The sequence below is a fragment of the Mirounga leonina genome, unplaced genomic scaffold, assembly GCF_011800145.1.
Source record: "Mirounga leonina isolate KUSES-001 unplaced genomic scaffold, KU_Mleo_1.0 Mir_83, whole genome shotgun sequence".
NCBI lineage: Eukaryota > Metazoa > Chordata > Mammalia > Carnivora > Phocidae > Mirounga > Mirounga leonina.
In genome coordinates, this window is record NW_023270826.1 from 3,154,585 (window position 1) to 3,179,039 (window position 24,455).

Sequence of the window (24,455 nt, forward strand, 5' to 3'; positions counted from 1 at the left end):
ATGCTAGTTCTGTTGGGAGGAAGAATGAGGCTATCCGGGTAAAAGGCTTGACACAAACCTAAAGCATAGTAAGCCCACTCTAAGTGTTAACCCCATTAACAGAGTTATACACACACACACACACATACACGCCAAGTCTATACAATAATATCTAAGATGTCAAAAGTAAAGAAAGCTTTTCTGACTTTGATTTCCAGAGCTAGAAAAGGACAGAATGAGAGAGAGAGACAGAGACAGAGACATACAAGCATAAATGTCCAAGAAGCAGACTTGGGCAGTTATCTTCTACCATATTTCACTGGACACATACTTCCTTCTTTTATCTTTCTCTTTCTATTCCTTCTTTTTCCTTTTCTCCCCTCTCTTTTCCTTTGTCTTGGTCTCTTGCTTTAGGCTTTCCTTTTTCTCTCTCCTGTTACTCACTCAGCAAGATCCAGGGCCCGGCTTCACCCTGCAGGGGGCAATACTAAACAAGTGTTGGCCTCTGCAGACTAACTAGAAAGACGGGAAGCCACCTCACAACCTTGTGCAAAAACGGCTTAGAAGCTGCTGTAAGATGGCTCCCTGGGCTCCAGCCCAGCAGGACCTCCAATCTAGTTAACGTTTCCTGAGAAACATTAACCCTCATTTAGGCGCAGGGGGAGGTAAGATGGGGAATGTTCTGTGAGTCCTGGTGGCAAAGAGCGCTACGTTTATTACCGAGAAAAGATCCCCATTTCCGTTAGCACCAGCACCACACAGATGGCTATGCTCCAGCGGATTTCCAAGACGGAAAAAGCAGAATGTGGGCATCTCGGTGCTTTTTGACCTCACTGGATGGGAGAGATACTCTCGGTGCGAGAACAGTTAAACAAACGTTTGGAGGATTCAGGGTGGTGAGTGCAGGTGTGTGTATATTTGAAAGCTGCTGTTTTATAAGAAGTCCTAGGTGACTCAATAAACACAAGAGCCAGAGCAGAGTAATCCCGTTAGCAGGGCTCTCAGCTCAGACCGCTCCCCTGCCAGAAACAACACATTCTGGGAAAAAGGGTAAATCACACACTGAGGTAATTGTTTCACACCTTCAAAGAATTTACTTATTAATTTAAAGTGTTTTTGGAAGCAATTCTGTATCTTGCCTTCCGATTTGCGCTTAAATACTTATGGATTTTTTTTTTAATGTTGACCTCCACTATGGATCAGAAAGTCTCTCTTAATGTTTTTACTATATATATCTTTAAAATCGATCAGGCTGAGTTACGAAATGTGAGTTCTGCCAATACAAGAGGGCTACTTTCCATTGAATGTAACTTTGTATACAATCCCATGCCTCTTTGCAACTCTAGGTACTATAGATTCTGAGATTAGGTACTTCCTTGACTAAAGGGGGAAAAAAAAAAGACTACCTCCTCACATCAATGACATTTGTCTCTGTTGACTAGAGACACCAAAGAATTTCACTCTGATTTTTGCTGAGCCAAACACTTCTACCCTCAAGGCCACCACCAGCAATGGAAATATAGTGTGAAAAGTTAAGATAAGCTGTGGTCTCACATATCATATAGACCATGATAGGGATGCCCATTAGCTATCCTTTGACCTACTATATATTTTTATCATCTCAAATCTTTTTTTCAGTCACCTTACTAGAGTGGCAGATCATTTAAAAAAATTCCTCATCTTAGTTCCACCCATACATCTGATAATATGCAAATTTAAGTGCCTCAAGGAGATTAGAGGAACTATCTTTTATTCGATTCTATCATAAATTTAGTACCTACAACTGATCTTCAAAGAAATAACTCACTTTTGTTTCTGTCTTTCAAAAACACTCTTGAAGAAAAGCTGCCCTTCGAATAACAAAAAAAGCACTATTGAAGAATCCACAGTAGAAGAAAGGGCTCTCCCTAGGTACTGCATATCAGGACTATGTTTATATAGCTGAGCAGAAAAGGAACTGGATCAGATACTGGCTTTGAGGAAGAATTCGGCATGAAAGCAATGGAATTGGTAATGCATTGACTACTCATTTGCTTGCATCAAGAACCACATTTCATTTCAATCTGCCAACATCCTAATTAAGATGATCGGAATCTTGGGTGATCTATTATTCTAGATCCGAGATAGCCCAATTTACATTAGACAAGATGTTAGATTGCGTGCTTACACTGAGATGATAAGACCACTGAGCATGTCTTCCCTCATGTCTGGCCCAGCACTGGGCAGAGCGTTCTGTCAGCACTCAATAAATAATGGCCAGGCCTTTGCCTGTTGTCTCTCTCTCTACCACTTCAGGCACAATTTAATCTGACCACATCATTTCTGGTTCCTTTTGACACATATAGCCGTGCTCCTTTTTGCATGAGGAAGGCAGTTAAGTCTCTCAAGTAATTCTACATGCATGCGTCCATGTATGTGGGACTGGCAACACATAAATGCAATTCCCATTCATTACTTCAATGTTGTTTCTGAAGATCTTATATTAAAGAACATGTTACCTACATAAGCTTTTGAGCCAGAAAAGGAAAGAATACAAAGACAGCACCTTGGAAGCATCAGGATCAAATTCCATTCTAGGATAATAATGTCCAGCTGCAGCATTACCCAAGAGGCACTATAGAATACAGAGAAAATACTCTCCAAATCAGCTTCTTTCTCCCCGCTTCAGTTAAAGAAAGTTACCCATAATTAATTATTTTTAAAGATTTTATTTATTTATTTATTTATTTAGGGGAGAGAGAGAGTGAGAGAGCACAAGCAGTGGGGTAGGGGGAGCAGCAGAGGGAGAGGGAGAAGCAGACTCCCCGCTGAGCAGTGAGCCCAACATGGAGCTCGATCCCAGGACCCTGGGATCATGACCTGAGCCGAAGCAGACGCTTAACCAACTGAGCCACCCAGACGCCCCAGAAAGTTACCCATAATTTATTAACATAATACCAGGTTAACACTCAGGTGTCTGATAAACACACAAAAAATGTGTGTTAATATTGGACTTGCCCTCCCTAGATGTCTGAATAAAGCCCAGGTAGCCACGCGTATGTCCCTTCTTAGCCACTATCTAAAACTGTCATTTGTAAGGCTGAGCAAACATATTTAAGATATGTTCTTAAGCTTGCTCTAAGTGCTATTGTTGAACAGATAACACTGATAAACTTCATCCTCTGAGAACCATTTCCAATGGGATGACAATCTAAGACGTCAATCTAAGAACCTCAAAGAAGGCAGATAAATAAGCACAACCCTGAAGTTCAAAGCACCCAACCCTCTGTCTCCTTTCACTAAGGAAATGAAGATGTTCGATGGAACCTAGGGTAGGTCACCCTTCTGGTAGCTGTAAAGCTTTCTGAATTTATAATAAAATCTTCAAATATTCTTTGTGCTGGAAATTTATGTTTCTTTTTTTTTTTAAAGATTTATTTATTTATTTGACAGAGAGAGAAAGAGCAAGCTTGGGGGGTGGCTGGCGAGGGAGAGAATCTCAAACAGATTTCCTGCTGAGCATGGAACCAACACTGGGCTCAATCTCAGGAGGCTGAAATCACGACCCAAGCCGAAATCAGGAGTCGGATGCTTAACCGACTGAGCCACCAAGATGCCCCTAGAAACTCATCTGTTTCTTTAAAGAGGACAAAGGAACCACTGTCCGATTATAGTGATGCAAAGTTTGAGATGTCACATTTGGGACATCCTGGCCTTGATTCTAAGACGGCTGTAATGATGGCTGAATAGGTGAAAAGTAAAGAAACAGAGAATAAGAATATCTTAAAGGAGGCAATGTGCAAAGTTTAAGAATGCTTTCTTGCTTTCACAATTTTTGTTTTTTGCCTTGAAAGGTCAAAAAAAACGGGGGGGGGATGCAGCCTTTCTTAGGTGTGGGATGTTTAATGTTTTGAAATCCCTCCAGCTATACACCATTCAAAAATTTAACATACTGAAAGCCTAGTTTTAGCTGATAAACTTTAACCAATCTATCTTAAAATAAAATACATAATTACAAGCATATTTTCAATTCTTGGAAGTGAGTGTTGAAGCTCTATTTCTAGAACTGGTGAATTCTGTTCTCTATTTCCATGTATAAAAGATCTCACAGTCCTGGGAAAACACTTTTTTAAAAAATGAAATACAACAAATAAGGTATGCTGCCGAGTCCTAGGGGAGAAGTTTCCCAGAGTCTTTGAATTTCCTCCTATCCTTCTTTACAAGATTTCTAAGACCAAGTCCTTTTCTGCAGTCTCTCAAACAAGGTAAAAAAGAAAAATACCCCCTAGATATATTCTTTAGATTTTCTATTATGCTTCTTAAGTTCCCAGTAGCTTCTGAAGTAAACTTAAGATGAATTCTGGAGTTATTTTTTTTATTATGTTTTAATTTTAGTTCTCTTTTAGGTCTAAGATGAAATAGATGATCATAACTAATATGCTTGGAGATGCATTTCGTGGCACAATTTGTACATGACCTATGCAAGGTCACGTCAGGAAAGAGAACTGACATGATAGATAACAAGTCGAATCCAAGCTTTTAGTCTTGGACAATTTCAGGGTAACCTATTTAAGCTTGCTCTATTTCGTGCAATATGGCAAGAAAAGTTTTTTTTTAAACAGTACATAGTAGATATATAGTCTGTATAGGGCTCTCCCTCTGGTTTGGATAGTGTCAATTACAGATATATGAAGAATTATTGCTCAAATCACTGACTGATTTTATTTATTTATTTATTTATTTTTGGTCACATCGTGAGCCTCGGTGCAGACTGTGGCAAGCCAGCCTAACGCTTGTCCACAATAAGGTCCCATGTTCCAGCCACGCCACGCCTTTTACACCTCGAGGTCTCTGCACATGTTTCACACTGACAAAAACCCTTTCCACCCCTCATTTAAAACATCAACTCCCCTGTAAATCTTCCCTTCTCATCATTTTCATGCTGGCAAAAATCCTTCCCACCCCTCACTGAAAACATCAACTCCCCTGTAAATCTTTCTTTTGATACCCCCAAACAGGGTTCATTATTTCCTTCTCTGTGTATCATAGTGCTGCATACTTATCTTAAGTAGAGTATCTATCAGATTCTATTATAATTATTTGTTTACTGTCTTCACCATCAGAAACGAAAACTTGTACATATACCCTTATCTGGGATTTCTCATGTGCCAGGCACTGTTTTAAGCACTTTAGATATGTCAACTCTTTAATCTGTATCACAGTCCTTTCACGGGGAATATTATCACTGCCTCCATTTTACAATGAGGAGGCTGAGACACAGAGAAGTGACGCCGTTCTCCCAAGGACACACAGCTAGCGAGCGCCCGGAGTTGAACTTGGGCAGTCTGACATCAGTCCGAGTCTGAGCCTTCCCTAATGTTCTTTGTGTTTGTGCCACAGGCAAAGGCAGGCAGGTCATGGATATTAAACAGATACAAAGAATAATCATACCGATTTCGCCATAGTTCCCTAAGTTTAAATTAGAAGTGTATTACCTTTGTCTTAAATGGATTTCACCTTCACCCTTGACTACGGAAGAGTTCATTTGTCCAGAGAAAATCCAGCCCAGACTGGGGAAGAGAGAGCTAGTTGAAAGGTAGAAGGCCTGGGGTTTTGCTGGCTCTGCCAGGTCAGAGTCAAAGTCTCCGCACCTCCCTCAGCTTCTGCGGCTGCCAAAACCTACAGAAGCCTCTCCAGGAGCTCTTTGTAGGTGTATGACTCTGCACACACAGCGTAACACAGAATGCTTGACATAGAAATAGTATTAACGAAGAACACTTAGGTTATTCTCTGTAAACTGATGAGACTCGAGGAAGGCACTTTTATCTAGGGGATGATTCAAACAGAGAGGTTTTTGTCATTGTTTCTTTAGAAGCGAGGCACCCAAATCGTTAAGAACCAGATGTATTTATTCTTCCTTCTGACCTTTAAATTTATATCTCAAGTCCCCACAGATGATTGTCACCCATTTTACCATTTAAATCACTTTTTAATTCTTGTATTTTATATATATTCTGTATCTTTCTGATTAAAATTTTTACTCATTGTAGAGATTTGGAAAATTCAGAGGTATCTAAAAGTATCTAATTGCATATTATAGGACTGTCCCAATGTTTTAAAATTCTCTTCTAAAATGTTATTTTAAATGGCTGTATAACCTTTCATTAGGATAAGATGAACATGATTTAATTAAACAGTCCCTGTTTTAAACATTTTGGTTGATATCAATTGTTTGCTATTATAAGCAACAATGCGACAGACTTTCTCTCATGTTGTGTGAGGACCCTGGTTGTATGAGAATTGCGTAGCCCTGCAGGAAAAAGGCCTTCTTAGAGACTATACAACAGTGGTTCTCTGGGAGCTGGTGGAATGCAGATTCTGGGACCCCAGCCAGGAGGTTCTGATCTCTCAAGGCTGAGCCTGGGCAGGTGCTCCTCTTTTTGAGAAACGCTGATACTATCTCTCCTTGGATAATACTTTCTCTTCTTCTGGTTACTTCCTTACTCCCTTCTCAATATTAACCCCCCACTCACAAAATGAGCTGATTTCTAAGTACCAAATTCAAATTGGCCCTGGCGAAGAGAGCTACTCATTTTTAGCCTCAGTCTTTTATTAATTTAGGTGACTGCTCCATCTCTGCAGTTCCTCGTTGGCACCTCCCCACCCTGACTCCCACTTACCCCGCCTCCACCCACCCAGGGTCCACACCACAGCCAGGAACAGCTTTTTATGCTGCCAATCAATGATGTCATTTCCCTCCTCACTACAAAACCCTCCCCTGTGCTACCACAGGCCACCCAGCTTCCCTCACACCCTCCTTTCTCTCTCTCTCTCTCTCCAACTGCACTGGCCTGCTCATAGAATGCTGCCTCCTCAGAGAAGCCCTCCGTGATACCCCGATCTAAATCACTTCTCCAGCCCAACCTCTGGCTGCTCCCTTTTCTTTTCTTTCACAGCACATCACCATCTATAAAGGCACGATTAGTATCCCCACTTCACCACTAGATCCATGAGACTGGCCCTGAGACTAATTATTCATCACCAGCATACCTGGCTCTGAGCAGCACCAGTAAGAGGCAGTACTCTAGGCGGCAACCGACATGGGCTCTGGGGTCAAAGGGCTAAAATTCAAATCTGAGTTCTGCTACTTAGGACCTGTGTGACCTTAGGCAAGTTACTTAACTTCTCTGTGCCTCCATTTTCTCCACTGGGGATTATATGGGATCACTGGATAGATTTGTTGTGAGAATTACATGAAAGAATCCACAGAAGTGCTTAGAACCACATCTGGTACGTAGAATGCACCCAATACAGGATAGCTTTCTAAAAGGAAGCAATCAGTATGCTTTGTTAAATAAATAGAACACAACAGACTTTTGAGTTGGGTCTTTTCTCATCATCACTGCCCCACACCCCAGCCGAAGCATTAGCCCCATCAACCTCCCTGCAGCCTGCTCTTTGAGAGGGCTCTACTTCTGCCCTGAGAAATCTGCTGAATACATTCTCCCTTCCATATTATTAGTTCCAGCTTTGATCCTTTCGTCACGTCACTTCCTAAAATGTGTGCTCATGTGCCAAGCCCCTGCTCTTCCTTCCTTTGAGTATTTCCTGAAATGTGACCTCCTCCGAGGAGCCTTCTTTAAGTGGAACTGAGCTCATCATTCCATTCTCTGTTTCCAAGAAGTAAGTTAAAGGTTGTTGTTTGAGGTTCCAAAGCTATAAATCTTCTGAGCTTTTCCCTGGCTGCATGGTCTCACCATTGCAGGGCAGGTGGGGTTTCTCCTGAAGAATGTGAGTCTAAGAAGGTAAAGGGTTTGCTTAACTTGCTCTGTATACATTTCACACAATGCCAATCCGCATGGATGCTGAATAAATGTGACTTGATGATGATTTAATTACTTTGTCCATGCCAGGAATAGAAACCATGAACTCTTAAATCTGTTTCCCCCCACATTGCAATATGTTTCGATGCTGAGTCTATTATGAGACTGGTTTTCTGCATGTACTTTCACAAAAGGATAAATACAAAAGAAAGAGAAATTACATGAAAATATCAAATTAATAAAATTATTTTCCACATCATGAGTCCAAAGATACCTTTAGAACAGCAGTGCATTGTATCAGTGCTTCATTTAAAGTTTAATTGCATATGCTTTACGGGTTATTTTGTAAATCTAAAATAGATAACCAAAGCATGTCAATACTCATTTTTAAAGTACTTGTTGTATTCGGTGCATGCACCATTATGGAGAACTTACACTCAGAGCAAAAAGATTTGTAGCGAAGCATATGACCTTCTTCCCACTACAATGACCATCCCCTAATTAGGCAATGCATCTGATAGTCATTAACAGGAATGAGATAATGAATCACTTTCTCTCTTCTTTGTTAATTTGCTGTAACCAAGCGGCTAATGGATGTCAGAGCTGAGTGATTGCACTGATTATAGTGATTTATAGTTGCAACAAAACAATTTAAAACCATTCTGATTATTCATGTTAAAGATGCTTTATGTTTTGTTTACTAAATGTTTTATGTCCCCCTTTCTCATACCCCTAAAGTATGGTCCCCCTCCTACTTTGCCACTTTTGACAAAAAAAAACCTCTTCCTGGAAAACTTGAAAGTTGTAGCCTTTTTTTTTTTATTGTTTTAAACTAAGCCATTTCATTTTGTTTATTTTTTCTCTCTATATATCTATATATCCAAATAGATATATAGATATAGATAGATGGATGTAGAAATAGATATACAAAGTTTACCCAGTAGAAACAAAAAGCCTTAGGGGTAGAAACAAAACTTCAGTGGTGCCTAGTTCAAAAGAAGACAGAAATGAGAGGAAATCAGGCAAACTTCAAGCCACTTACCTTGGGGCTTCCAGTCCCGTCCTCGCCCTCCACAGACACATCAGTAGCCAGAATCTCAGCTTTGATGGTATCCAGAGCCCTGAGAATCCAGCTGTGTTGTCGTTTGATTTGCCTCTGCAACTCCTTCCACTGGCTTGCAATCATCCGCAGCATGTCCTTCAGCCCTTCTCCAAAAGGAGGGGAAAACACAAGTTACAGACTTGACTGCATTTTTTACCCAGTATTGTCTTTTAGCCAGTAAATTAGATGAATATTTCAAATAGTAAGCTTAATTTTAAACAACCCTTATCATCACCTGCCATATAAGCATTTGTCCCCAAGGAGAGGGGCTGGGGATTTTTGCCTTCACATAAGGCATAAGGACACAAAAAAATGGGATCACCACATAGATGCATGGTTGGGGAATCGACTTAGCTTCAGTATATTGACTAAAAAAAAATGCATGTCGAACAAAAATCATGATATGTAAAAATTACTAACGCTAAAGCTTCACATTTCAAAGAAAAGGCCCTGTGTATCTGTGTGGAGACTCCACAGTGATCAGAAAGATGTACAGAAATAGGTGAAGTGAATTCGATGAGGAATATAGTAAATGGGCCAGAATTAAGACAGCAGTCTTTTGCGTTAGCATGTCCGATTAATGCCGCTCTTCCCTTATTTAGCTGCGGTAAGCTCAAAGCAAGAGCCAAATTATAATTCATCCTGTCTTATGGTCTTTTACTACCAGGATAAGTATAACCAAATGACAAAACTATTTTTTATTTATAATCTGTTCCTCATAAATACATTAATACTGGGTAAGAGTTGGTTTAAGGCCAAAACTCTGCTAATGCAATGACCAGCAGAAAAACATGCAAAATGTTCATGTGTGCGGATTGGCAGGGAAATAATGGGATATATCTAGACCGCCTGCCTTATATCTGTAATGATATCTATAAGTACCCTAATGCATATGCATTATAACTATTGGCACAATTCTCATTCATTATCTTAATGTTATTTCCAGAGCACCTACATCAAAAAGCATGTCAATGTGAAGTTTTCAGGAATGTGATTTCTATTGAAACTCGGGTGAACGGCAAGCCCAAAATAAAATGAGCAGCCCATTTGGAGGCAGTATTTCATCTTATAAGCATCACAGCATTGTATGCAGTATATGAAACATTTATAAATCTTGAAGGTCAATCTGATAATGTAAATATTAATAATACATAAGGAAGTGAATATATGCAGTAATTTACAGCAATGCTTCTTCATTCTTAATAGTCTGGAGACATAAAGGCTTGCAATATTTCAGGAGGATTTACCTGCTTTGTGAGATGCAATAAGCTCGAGAAGTTGGTGTCCTTCCTCCTCCACAGCTTCCTTGAGAGCACAATGACTGTCTACATTCAACTTAAAACTCTGCAAGGAAAAATATGAGCATCAAACCCTGGCAAGGCAGTTAAACATAAAACATCCATACAAAATGACTTGCTACTTTTTATCAAGAACCACACAGCCCAATTTACCCAATAGACAAACTAATTTGCAATACTAAAAGCTATTGATATTTGGGATCTGGGCTCAAAATGTTTCCATTAGATTAGCAGAGTGCATCTGTTTGGAAACAGCTGACAAATCTAGAAATTCATTAGGTTTTTATGAAAAGTCACATCCCGTAGGCTGTATCAGGAGTAGCAGTGTTCTATAAAATACACTGAATTTCTACCAGCACATATGAGCTCTTTTCTTCACTTTTTAAGAATGTTAGTGATAGCACTATTTATGAAACGATAAAAAAAATTGGCAGCATAAAATATATTAGCCTTATGTGCATATATATATAAATCCATTAATAGAGTAAGGTTTGGATTCAGCTGTTTCTCAGATATCACACAAACCAGGGAATATCAAGGTGGATTGAGGTGCTGTACTGAGGAGTCAAATGCTTCCTAAATCTCTGATTTTTAAAAGCTTATTTCTTACCAATGTGACTCTGCTTGAAAAATGAATACATCAAGCACATCAGGGGCATTTTTCACTCACGACATTCATCCAAAAACCAAAAACCGCTGGTATGACTGAATCCCAACTCAGAGCCACTTCTTTCCAGAAGCCATCTCGATTGCTTTACATGGAGTTACGTACTCCCTTCTCCCTGCTCCTTACATGTGTTTCTACCATAGAATTTATCATCTGTATTCTGCTTTATTTCTATACTTGGCTACCAAATTATAAGCAATTTTAAAGAAATGCCAGTTTCACATTCATCTCCAACTCATGTCACACACAAGATGTTCAATAAATTTGCAGAAATAATGGATATCCATCGAAGTGGATCAGTAGCACTCTCTGAAGGGAGAGCCTTCCATTTAGGTATTTCAAGAAACACAGGTGGTTTTCCAGATTCCCCACCTCTGGAATGTTAGAAGGCATTCCAACCATAGGAGGTCCAGTGGAGAGTAATCATAGTAACCAGTCTGTTGAGTCAATGGCTAGTCTTCAGGGCAAAAACCGATTCCTTCAGTTGACTAATTAGAACACAAATTGGAAATGCTGTGCACCAAACGTTGGCTTCTCCATGACGGAGCTCCAAAATACATAACATATTCTGCTGTCACTGAACACTCATTGAGCACAGCACTAAGCTTGGTGTTAAGAATATTTAACAGAAGTTCATGATACAGACCCAGTTGGAATGTAATTTGGATGAGGTTAAACCACCAAACATTGTGAAATTAGGTATCATTGTATCATTCATTCATCCATTCATTTAGAAGCCATGCATCGTGCCTGTTCTGTACACTGGACTGAGTAATACTGACTTAAGGGGTTTAAAAATGGTCTCTGGCATCAAAGGGCAACTAAACATGTTACTAGGAGAACAAAGTACAGCCTGAGTCATCTTGGATTTTCAGTACTGAATCTGGGCTCTCTTTTTCTTAGTCGAGGAAAGGGGGTCTTCTTAAAGCTGAGAAGAAAAAGCAGATTAAAAGAAACTGGATATGAAGGAGATAGGGATAGACGGATCAGACCATGAAGTATAAAGATAAGAATTTTGACTAAAAAAAAATTTTGACTCCAAAATGATGAACCATTTCATCTGACTAGAGGCATAAGAAACAGTAAAGTTTTAGCCAAACACGACAGAAAGAAAACAATATTAAGTTTCCCCACAGGCTGTTGACTCTTTCTTGTATTGTCCTCTTTCAGCTACAGGTACATGATTGGATAAAATAAAGTATGGCAAAGTATGGGAAGCCTAATGCTTCTGGTCAATACAAACACTATGAGATCTATGAAAAATTAAATATTTATTTATATATTTATATTTTGGCTACAGGTACTTTTTGCCCCTGCAGTAGAAATCCTCAACTCTGAAGCAATGCCATGTGGAATAAAGTTCATGTATGTTTCAGGGAGAAGGGACAAGGAAAAGAAAAACACTTGAGATCAATGTGAGAGTGCCACAATTTAGGAGGAAACCTGTCCTAGAGATTTCCTTATAACTGTAAATTTAGCCTAGTGCTCTCTCTGATTCTCTGTTTACTTACAACAGACTTGTGCTGAATGGTTAGTAATCATGAGCTTCTGAAGAGGTGCATCAGGCCTATGTCTCAGAGCAAAAGAGAACCTAAGGACCTGTGAGTAGGTTGGATAATTTGACATAATTGAAGCCAAGAGTATAGAATAGATGCAGCTGGGTCTGGTTCTGCCTCAAGAGGATGTGGAAGCATTTGATTAGGAAAGTGGAAAAGATGAGGTATTCATTATTAGGAAAAAGATAAGCTGATAAGCTTGATGCTGTAGAAAAGACCCATTTAATATACCTATTATCCAAATGGTACAATATTGCTTGATTTTCAGGTGCACCTATTAACCATTAATAATATCAACTAAGGAATTCACAATGGGCCTCTGAGAAGGCAGCCAAACAGGCACATTAACAAAATTGTCAATGAAATTTCTGGCTGCCAAAGGATTCTGTAATAAGCTCTCCCCATTCTGCCCCCACCTCTTCCTTAGGGAAGGAAGCTTAGATGAAAGGGTTTTATTTTCTTTCTTCTTCTTTTTCCTTGAGCCTGATACTTGGACACATTTCCATTCTTGTGCTCCTAACACAATCCCTCAGTGATGCCTTATATCCCTCTGCAACATCCACAGCATTCCCTGAAAATGCACAGCATCCTCTGAAGAAATAATTTATGGCAACAACATTGCCATAGGTGGGTACCACATTCCTATGTCACTGATTATGTGAAATTCTTTAAATATGAGTAATCTGGGTTCTATGAGACACCAGATCTTTTTTAGTGTCTTTAAAGCAGCATGCAATTAAACATCTAGAGATGAAGAGAAGAACTAAGGAAATGGAAAATACAGTGACTGAGACAAAGGACTGGATTATCAAAGAGATGATACATCAGAGGCTGACCAATGGGTATTTCCATACCTGCAATCTCTAGCTTCACCAACTTAGATAGATCTGGGTGCATTACTCCTTGGCAGGATCGAAATTTGGGTAAGCACACCGATTGTACTTTGACCATGATCAGACTTTACAGAACAGATAAAATACTACACCTAATCCTATTCTATTCAAATTTCTGAAGAGCCCCATTTGATGGGAGTATGGTAGTCATGTGGACACAAAATGGAATCAAGGAAATGTATGCCTTGGTGGACAAAACTATGACAAAAGTGAAGAATGATGACTCATGAGGACTCATAAGAACAGCTATGGATCTCCTGGTACAGGAAATAGTGGGAAAGACCATACTCCATTCAGAGGCTTAAGGATCCAAAGTGGCTCAGCCTTAGCGGCATTGTATCGTCAACACAGACTTTCAATCATCCAATGAAATACTGTTAATGTCTGCCAGGTCCATTGAGGTCCATGAGTTTTGGGATGTTGGTGAACAATCAAAGAGGACGAAAAAGAGTTATTGCATCTTTTCTGGCCAATTTCAGGTTTTTTTAAGGGTGTAAATTAATAGATATTTACTGGGCAGTCTTTGCCAGGCTTAGAGATAACAAAAGGTAATAATACACAATACGTAATCCTGGCACAAGCAGCAAATAGTCTTTTGAGTAAAAGAGATTAAAAAAAAAAAAAAAAGCCAGTAGCCTCATATGACCCAGCATAGCATAAATGTGGAATTAGGATTTGGTGTCTAATAGAGAGTGGTGGGACCTTAAGCAAACTGAAGAGTAATATGCCCTACCCAACGAGATTTTTTTTTTTTAATTAAAGTATCATGCTGGCCAAGTAAAACCAAGACTGTGGGCTGTATTCTGTATGAGTGTGGTAAGTGCTGGATAGGTGCTGTGGGATCCCAAGCTGGGCGCCAGGTTCTGGAGAGCCTTGCAGGGAGCTTGTGGAGAAAGGACGAATTTGTGTGCAGGCCTGAAGATAGCATTTATTGTAGCAGGAAGTGGGAAGCCACAAGCAGCTTGGTGTGGTTGGGACAGGGCATTAGCAGGAGAGGTGGAAGCTGTGGCTATATGTGGTCATTAACTCCAAGGGCCATGAAAGAGTCAGGGAAGAAGATGCCAGCAACACTGGAGAGGGACGGGTGCAGTTCTGTGTTCTAGAAAGCTCTCTCTGGTTGTTGTGCAGAGTTGATTTTAAAAGGGCAGACTGGAGACAAGCAGGCCATTTAGGAGGCTGCTATGGTAATACAGGCCAGATGTTTCTGCATGCTCACAATTTTTTTAATTAAAAAAGGTATGCTTTTCTTTTAAATGAATGAAAGAAGAAAAAAATGGAGAAAATCTTCTGTCTTTTTAAGTTTTTCTCAGTATGTGAGAGCAGTGTGTGCCAGAATTTAGTTCTTTGGCTGTTCTGATGATAAATACCAGAGGTTATTAGTCAGGAGTCTCCCAATGTGAAAGACATATTGAACTGATGAACTTTTACTCCCACTGTCATTTTAAAGAGATGGTATATATGCTGATGAATAAGGCACTTGATGACACTTTTTCTTCACACAAAAGGTTTTTACTACCCTAAGAAAATGAAAACTTGCTTTTTTTTTTTTACAAGGGCAGGAGGAAGAATGTGTGTTCAGTCAGAAAAGCAGAGGCTTAAAAAGTCACCTGCTACCTGCCTCGGGCCATCTCCACCCGGGCTCCACTCTGAGCCATGCTTACACCATCCCATTTTCCTGCAGGAGCTCTTGGTGAGGAAGAAAGCCCCGAGCCCCTGGGTCACGCCTGGCAGGTCCTCTTCTCCTCTCCCCAATGCCATCGACAGAGGATGATCATCTGGTCCTCAAAATATAACATATAGGGCACCTGGGTGGCTCAGTTGGTTAAGCGACTGCCTTTGGCTCAGGTCATGATCCTGGAGTCCCGGGATCGAGTCCCGCATCGGGCTCCCTGCTCGGCAGGGAGTCTGCTTCTCCCTCTGACCCTCCCCCCTCTCATGTGCTCTCTCTCTCAGTCTCTCTCTCTCAAATAAATAAAATCTTTAAAAAAAAATAAATAATATATATATAAAATATACCTTGCAAATGCCATATGTGCCAAGAATTGAAAGATTTTTATGAGTAAACAGTTCTTTGTTTAAGAACCTCCTAAAAACTTGACAAGGCATTATACAGCCATTCAAGTGAAGATTATGAAATCACATGAAAAACACACAGAACGTATTACAAGCCCCAAAAACGAAGATTCAGGATTGAGTCTGTGATGGCGGCACAGCTATGTAAATGAATAGTCCCAGTGCACAGAAACAGAAGACCGCGGGGAAACACAGCAAAATGTTAACATCATTTGCGCAGGGTAGGACTTGGAGTTAACGTAGTCTGGTCTCATGGAATGTGTTCTCAGTGCTTCGGCTTTCTACAACGGAAGATGAAAATACTACTACCTTCTAGGTTATTGTGAGAATTAGAGATAATGATTGTAAAGCACTGAAGCAGAGCCCGGAAATAAGTGGGACCAAAGAAAAATCATTACGACTTTTAAGTTCATTTTCTCTCTTTTCCAAACGTGTTCTGTAGGAAATGGTACTTTATGGCGACTTCAGGCGACAAGGAGCACTTACTGCTGAGGCTCTCTGAACTCTGCAGGTGCAGAGAGCGCATTGTCTTTGCTTCAATGTCACCGCCCAGCACAGGCCTGCCCACAGGGGGCGCCCAAACATAGATGCTGCTATCTGAGATTTGGAGCAGAGGCTGCGAGGACAGAGAGGTCAACGATTTGGGGCTTCCTCTTGCCTCAAGTGCGTGCTCTTGGGCGAAGCATCTAACCCTTCTGGGCTTCTGTTTCTTTATCTACAGTCCAGGCATTTGGACTCAATATTTTCCAGTCCTTGGACGCGTTGATTTTACCTTTCAGCCAGACAGTTCAGGATAGGTGGCTTGAGAGACTTTTTATTTATTCTAAACTAGGAAATTTTCAAAGGGGGAAGAATCCCAAAGGCCATCTAACCATTCATCTACCCCAGGGCAGCTCTGTCCCTCAACCATCCCGGGCAGATGTGGTCATTCTATTTTTAACTATCTCCAGGGAAGTTTCTTCTAACTTCTCATCCTGAGTCCACAACATCTCAGGAATTTGCAGCACGAGCTTTCCTCTGCTTCAGATTCTTTTGCCAAGTCATCTCTCCAGTGTGGGAGTTGGAAATCAGAAACACTGTGAGAATACGCCAACAAAATCCACACGTCCAATCAATCATCAAGCCCTGCCAATTAATTTCTCCATCCTCAACCCTTCCATATTGACTAACACTGCCTCTGAGTCAGGCCCCCAACATCATCCCTTGCCAGGTTGACTTTGACAGCCTTTGGTCATAGCCCCTCAAAACTGCATTTATTCCTTATTTGTGGCATGCCTGTGAAGGCGCAGGCATTGTCCTAAGCATGTGGGATGTGGCTGTGAACAAGGTAAACATAGCCCTTGACCTCACAGAGCTCACAGTTGAATGGGGGGTGGAGGATGTGCATCTTATAAAGAGGCAGTTGCAATTGACTGTGTCAAGGAGGCCATGACATCTTGTGGGTGCTGGGGTCAGCAGGGACTCTGGAGCTGGACGGCCTGGGTTCAAATCTCAGCTCCTCCATCACCCACCCACTGTGTAACTGTGGGGAACCTCTGGGGACTCAGTTTGTTCAACTGTAAAAAGGAAGAAATGTTAACGCCCACTTCATGAGATTGTTGTGAGGAAGAAATGCCTTTTTACCAGTAGAACACAGCCTGGCATATCATAATAGCTCAATAAAAAACACTGTATCACACAGAAAGGCCTGCCTCCAAAACAACTCTGAAAAAGATGCTCCTTCTCTTAAAGTCCTCCAATAGCTTCCCAGTAGTGTGGGATAATGTCCAGCCTCTGGCATGACCTACAGAGTCCTCTAAAAACCCGAAAAAGTCCGCTTCCCAGGTCCCACGTCTGTCTTGAAATGCACCCGAATTGCTTCAAGTGTCCAGTTTATGCCAGCCATCTCGCTCCTCCGAGATTCTGCTCTTGCTGGTACCTCTGGTAAGGACTGGTATGGACAGTCCTCCCCTTCCCCTGACTAACCCCTGCTCATTCTTTAAGATTCATCTCAGGGGTCAATCTCTCTAGCAAGTTTTCCCTGACTTTCTTCTATCTTCCCGGTTTGCACATTTTCCTAAGTATCCCCAGTACCCGTGCAGAGCTCAAACTGTTACTTGCTACCATGTTGGATAACTAACTGGTGATGTGTGTGCTTCCTAGCCATGAGCTCCTTGAGTTGCTTCTCACTCATTTTTGAATCCACAGTGCCTGGCACACAGAACATGCCTAACAAATGTGCAGGGAACAAATAAAGATTCATACCAAAAACCTTCCATGTAGCTTTCAGACTGCCCATGGCACTTTGGGAGATGTTGGTGCAGTCACTCTTCACTTGAAAGTGGTTGATAAATTCCCCAAATTTTACTCAGTGAACACCATGTAAATGAGCTGTCATGTTCCTTCACTTACAAAATTACTTGCCAATTACACTTAGATGATCCCAGTGTAATTGCCATGTAAACTGTACTCTGGCTGAGATAGCCCAAATCATCAATTTAACTTTACCCTCTCATCATATGGTACTTACCACATAATTAAATAAATGGTCAGCCACCACCACAATTGTATATGTCCCCAAACAAAATGAAGTGGCTACATTTGTCACTAATTTATCAGTTATGACAACATGCAACACACCTCCAGGTATAATATCAGAAGCTTAAAAAATTTAAAAGCACTATGTACTCTTGAGAAACAAATCCCAAGTTTGTGATCAAAAAGAGAAGCATTATAAAAACTTTGTTTTCCTTAAAGAAGAAGAAGAAGAAGGAGAAGGGGAAGGAGAAGGAGGAGCAGAAGCAGAAGCAGAAGCAGGAGAAGGAGAAGGAGAAGGAGAAGAAGAAGGCGGCAGCGGCGGGCACTAAGATATAAAGACAAAAAATCCTCGTTCCTCCTAAGGAGACTTTCTTCCTGAAACCTCAGATAATAAAAACATCTCCAAGCATTTGAAGGTGAGTTTCGCTCTTCAAACAAATCACAATTTCTTTCAAATAAACAGTTGCATTTTTCCTATGTGTGGAAGGCAAATGTATTTTACTGTGGTTGACATTCTTTCCTGATTGACTTGCTAATACTTCATGCAAGAATTAGATACATGGGAGAGACCCTAAATGCTGACAGTGCCTCTTAGTGACCACATTTTCACTTGCTTTTCTGGATGCCACCTCCACACCTAGCACAGGTAATCACATTGACTTCCCAGCATGGCCACATTAGGCCAAACGGATTTTCAAACAGAGGTTCTGTCTAAAGGGACCATTTGACTTCCAGAACACACTGCTCTGAGGCTCTGATTGAAAAAGAGGTCAATGCTGGCCCAAATATCACTCTGCCCCCTGCAGTGGAATAATTGATGCGCAGCAGCCCCTCCAGATGTGGAGTCACCGAGGTGATGGATGGATAGAAGTATATTATTCACATGTACATCTGCTAATATACAGGTCCCAGTGCAAACACCAAGACTTAAGAATATTATGTGGATTTAGGAGAATCCCTGAAGGACTCCACTTCCATTAAAAATTTGTTTGGCAGCCTGGGGCAGATCTATTCCAACTCCCACATGCTTCGTGCATTTGAGAGGGGGGAACCAAACTGCTTTAAAAATAAATTTAATAAATTTTGTAATGTCAAATCATTAACATCCTGTCTAGTCATATCGTCTTCGTATTTTGAAAGAGCAACATTAACCTGTGGAATTTTTTTGGAAACCTTTCTAATATCAGAGTTAACATTTTTATTTTCCTTGGGTTTTCTGCCAAAGGGAATGAATTACATCCTGAAAACAGGCGAAAATATTCCAATTTTTTCCCTCAATAGGCGTTTCTCTTGTCACAAATACACCAGACAATACCCAGAAAGCTCTGTGACCAGAGTCCATTTTGGTTTGGAAATAGTAGAGGAAATAATTTAACTCGCAGACATTCCCAGTTATGGTTTGCTGGTTTACGATACTAGTTATAATTTGCTGCCTGTGATGGTTGCTCCTACAAATGCTCATTCATTCATCTAGCAGCTATTTTTAGTACCTATTATGCACTTGCAAAGCTGGGTGTCAGAGGAGACAACAAAGAGACCCACAAGCCATCCCCTCAAGTAGGTGACAGTCTGCATGGATAGGCAGAAATCCAACCTCTCTAGGGACACCTGAGCTTCTCAAACCACATATTCTTCTCAGGTCTCCCCGGAAAATGCTCACGATCCCCCCCCTGAATGAACCAAGTATCCTCACCTACAACGTGTTTATTTGATCTTCACAACAATCGTCAGTAGCTTTAACAGGCACTTTTCTGTGTCAGATCTGTTTCAAGCCTGAAACTCTTACCTTAATACCACTTATATTGAGTGAACTGCTTCAAGATTCCAAAATTCCATGTGACACAGTAGGTAAGTCGGATCCGCACATGGGTCTACACAGGAAGAGAGGCGGGAAGTGACAGCACCCTGGCTCAGGTGAGTTAGGTCACGCACTGGCTTCTGTCCATACAGGCTCCTGCAGCCTGTGCTGGAAGTTTCATGGTACAAAGCCAGTCTGCAAACGTTCTCTTCAGCACTTAGCCTATCACTGCCCTAAGTAGGAAGTGCTTAAAAAATGCAGTGTTTCCCTGGCACCCTAATTTAAAACAACGATTCCATCCCCCAAACAGCAATAAACAAAATAATAAATTGGTGAAATGTTTAGCAATTTTCAATTTTCAAACAATGATGAGAACTGCTGGGTGTCACGGCTCACGTCCTCAAACTGAGTCAGGCCAAAAGTATATTCCCAGGTGCTTTGAACGGTTCAGGAATCCTTTTAAACTGAAAACCGAAGACAATACTATTTGTCTCCTAGATGTACGGAATTAGTTCCAGGAGCCAAGGAACAGGGTCCAGGACTTCCACATGGCCAAAACAAGCCTCCCGTCCCCATACATCAACATCAAAATGCTTGCATGCTGATGAAGGCCCCGCAGAGCTTTCCATTCCCCAGCCACCAGAGGAAGTAACTCAAGTCTGGGAGTTGAGTATTTTAAATCCCCCAAAGAGAAGTAATGCTTCTCCCTATGAAACTCTCAGCTATTCACCTTAAGCTGATGGGAATCAAGGGGAACAAGCAAATGGAACTTCAAAGCTCCTACGAGGCCACCAGCCCTGCTCAGCTTGGCTGAGGGAAGTGGCGGCCAAACTCACACAGCTCAGGCTTTTGAAGTCTAACCGACTGCCTCCCATTAGCTGAGCGATACAGTCGCTGCAGTCCCGTGGCAGCCGCTGGTCTTGTGAAGCTCTGCCTTCTTGGGCCAGGGCTGCCTATCATCTCAGCAGAGAAAGGTAGCCGGGGAGAGGTGGGCGCCGCCGGGAAGCGTAAAAAAGGAAAGCCCATCATCTCTTAACTTTAAGCAATGAAAAATGGAGCAGAGGTGGAGATAGGAGGGCAAGCAAAAGAAAACCAGCTGAGCGTATTTGGGAAAATTTTCGTGTATGGCTAAAAACTCTGTGAGAAGTATATTGTTTTGTTTTTTAATGAAACAAATGAAAGCTATTTAATAAAAAATACGATATAACACAAAGTTCTAAGAATATAGATGATAAATGCATGAAAGTATCTGTATGGCGATTTTGTTAGCCAGGAACATTACCAGTTTAATCCAGTCTATCTTTATAAGTACTTAGGGTAATGACACATTAAGGAAAAATTTTCAAACCCTTCAAGGGTACCAAGATTAGGAGAACTGTCTGCAGGATTTAGGTGCTTCTCTGCCACCTTGTGGTAGCCCCCTCAAATTGCAGGTACCAATCCAAAAAAGAACAACGAAGTTGTAGAAGGTGGGCTTTAAAAGCTACCCCTATAAACACATACTCAACCTCTGTGCACACATAAACATGGACCCTACTAACTTTTCCAGACCTGTAGCAAAAGCTGTCCCTAGAGTATGATGGACTTGCATTACCTGGGGGCCCTGAGCTGCTGCTAACAACAGACACTAATGAGACAAGGAGGAGACTTTCAACTAATGTTTAAAAAAAAAAAAAAAAAAAAAAAACACCTGAATGCTCACTGCAGTATTATTCGCAAAAGCATAAATAAGGACGTGGCTTAAATGGCCATCATCATGGGAATGATTACATAAATTGTGGCGCATCCACACAATAAAATATTAAGGAGCTGCTAAAAGTAAAATGGGTAGTAGATCTTCATGTACTGACAGAAGGATGTCTGAGATATCTTTAGATACAAAAAGCAAGTCATTGAACATTTAAAAATTCTTAAAATGTATGCACTTTTACACAAAGAGGTCCAAAAGGATAGAGAACAAACTATTTATGCAAGTTATCAAAGGGATAGTAAGACTTTTCACTTTTATTTTTACCCTCTATTATATGGTTTTAATTTTTTTCCAGTGAATACAATGTTTTCCTTTAACTAGTTCCATAATATCAGCGGCTGCATGAAAGATGAAGTTTCCTTCACCTTCAGCACATGTCCCCCATGGTCACTGAGCTTTTGTAACATCTGCCCCCTCTTTCCCACGTAAATACTCCTTGTGATGTTCACATTCCCTAGTTCCACATACCCCCAGGTGGCCCTAGAGCTTCAGTCCCACTCTACACAGACAAGCTTTCTGCCAATTTTCACACTCTTCAATACATTCAAATCTCGGTCAGATCTGTGTCAGCTGTGGGGTGGCAGGCCTTGCTGTGTTATTGTCCAAGAGGTTAGTAGCCTAAGGGGAGAGTAGGGAAGATGAAATAGACCTTGGCAATGAGGTTTCTGACCATTCAAGAGAGAACATCAAAAAGAGAACTCTGATCCATCCCCCTCTCGCTAATCTATCCACTCTCCTCTGTTCTCACCTACCTTCCACCTAATCCTGACCCACAACCTCTCCAGTTTTCTCATGGTTAGACATCACTTCATCCATGCATTCCACAACAACCTCCCTGATCTTAGGCTTGTTCCACCCATGCCTAGGTAAGCAAGCTCCCTGGAACACACTGGTCTTTCTAGACTAGAATCTGAACATGCATTTGACACAGGCAGAGATCTGTTGCCTGCTTATCAGCCAGGCCTTGATGTCTGTTGAACCCTGGGTTCCTCAAACTGTTGAGATATCCATGTTCTTTTGGAACAGAATCCCCCTCTTAACATACTTTCTATTCACATCATAGACCAGGGACTCATTTCCTTAATATATACAAAACTCCCATAAATCTTGAAGCAAAAAGCCAGTGACCCAACAGAAAAAATAGGCTAAGAATATGAGCAGACAGTTCTCAGAAAAGAAATACAAATGACTCCTAAAAATATGAAGAGGTACTCAACTCCACTTAAAATACAAGAAATACAAACTAAACTACAAGATGTTATTTGTAACTGTCAAAGGGACAAAGATCACCAATGTGATAACATACTTCATAGCAAGGATGTGTAGACGGAGGCATTCTCATGCCCTGCTGAGTATAAACTGGTACAACTGCTATCAAGGACAATTTGGCAATACATAAAAATTGTAAATGTGTATAACCTTTGACCCAGAAATTTCACATGTAAGGTATTTACTCCAAGGATATACTTACAATGATGCAATATGATGAATACCCAAGGATATTCATTGAGGCACTGTTCATAATTTTTAAAAAGACTGCAAAGAACCTAAGTTTTCATCAATAAAGAACTAGTTAAGTGAATTATGGCATATTCATAAATGGAACACTGTGCAGCCATTCAAAAGGATAAAGTAGTTCTACATTTACTGATTCTGAATTATTGGTAACATAAGACAAGGGAACAAAGTTAAGTACACATATGCATTTGTTTTCAAATACCTTGAATAACTCTGAAAGAATATAAAGAACCAAGGAAGACTGGTTGACTCAGAGGAAGAGAATCAGTAACTGGGGGGACAAAGGTAGGAGGCTTACTTTTGAGTTTCTACCTTTTTACTACCTTCCTTTATTTACCTTTAGAATTTTGTGTAACATCCATATATTCATGAGTCAACAACAACAACCACCACCACATCTTAAAAAACAGATAACGCTGTCTGTACCAGCATATCTTTCAAATGTTATACTCAAATCCATTTTCCATTATGCTCATAGTTATTCTTTCTCTAAGCCATGGACCTCATCCAGTTAATCGATGTCAAACTGACCCTACCCCAATGGAATTTACAGTGGATTCATGTCATTCTCCTGTTTTAAAATAAAATCAAACCCTCAGAGAATCCCTTTGTTCCCAGAGAAATGTTCAACCCATTAAAAAGACATTCAATCTCCTTCACCATCAGCCCCAACCTGCAAGACCCCAACCTGGTCTCAGCCACACTGGATGGCTCACCACATCTCCCTTACCTGCCCATAAAATTTCCTCCCATCTTCTCTCCTCTCCTCTCTATCCAAAAAATTATATATGGCCTGCGAGGTCTATATCCAATTATTTCTTTGAACCTTCTTTACTCTCAGGAAGAACCAATGAAACTTCTCTCTGTGCTCCTAACAGTACTTGGCTTATCCTACAAGAAGTTTACTGCTCAAAATTATATTACATTTATCATGTACGGCTCTATAGGGGACTACATTTAATCTAGGTTATCTCCCTTAGATTGCAAATCCCTGGAAGAAAGAAGCCAAACGCATTCATCATGTATTCCTAGCACCTACATAATTGCCTGGCATCCACAAGTGCTTGATATACATGAACTCCTCATCACCATTTCTCCCCATGTTTTCTCATTCATCAAACTGAATTAAGAGTATTGTTCCTCCAACGCTATTTCTATGTGACTGGTTAATGTTTGCCCAATATGACATGGTACTACCTATGCAAATTTATCTCCCAAGTTTAAGCCAGGCCCCTGTGCTTAGTTCTTCTTCCCAACGCTTGCACAACTGTCTGGAGTCAGCTAGACTTTGCTTTCTCCTACTAGATATCTGATTGGCTATAGATGTAAAAAAAAAAAAAAAAAAAAACCTGCTGGTTTGTTTTCCTGCAAGTGGTTTTATATGATGTGGCGCCCATTTGGTGAGTTAGGCATGCATAAAAACTACTTGGGAGATCAGAGTTATCTTGTCAGAAGCAAATATGGATGCGGAATGAAATCTCTAGAGGGAGAAGTTGCTGTCC

General features: G+C 40.7%; 1 protein-coding gene across 1 annotated transcript in view; it reads right to left on the reverse strand.

Moving 5' to 3' along the window:
- Positions 1-24,455, reverse strand: part of LOC118002845 (A-kinase anchor protein 6-like) — a 286,400-nt gene that overhangs the window by 212,971 nt on the left and 48,974 nt on the right. The window contains exons 5-6 of the mRNA XM_034993450.1: positions 10,131-10,227; positions 8,824-8,990 (exon numbers count right to left, since the gene is read on the reverse strand). Coding sequence (XP_034849341.1) covers positions 8,824-8,990; positions 10,131-10,227 — 264 coding nt within the window. The remainder of the gene's footprint in view (positions 1-8,823; positions 8,991-10,130; positions 10,228-24,455) is intronic.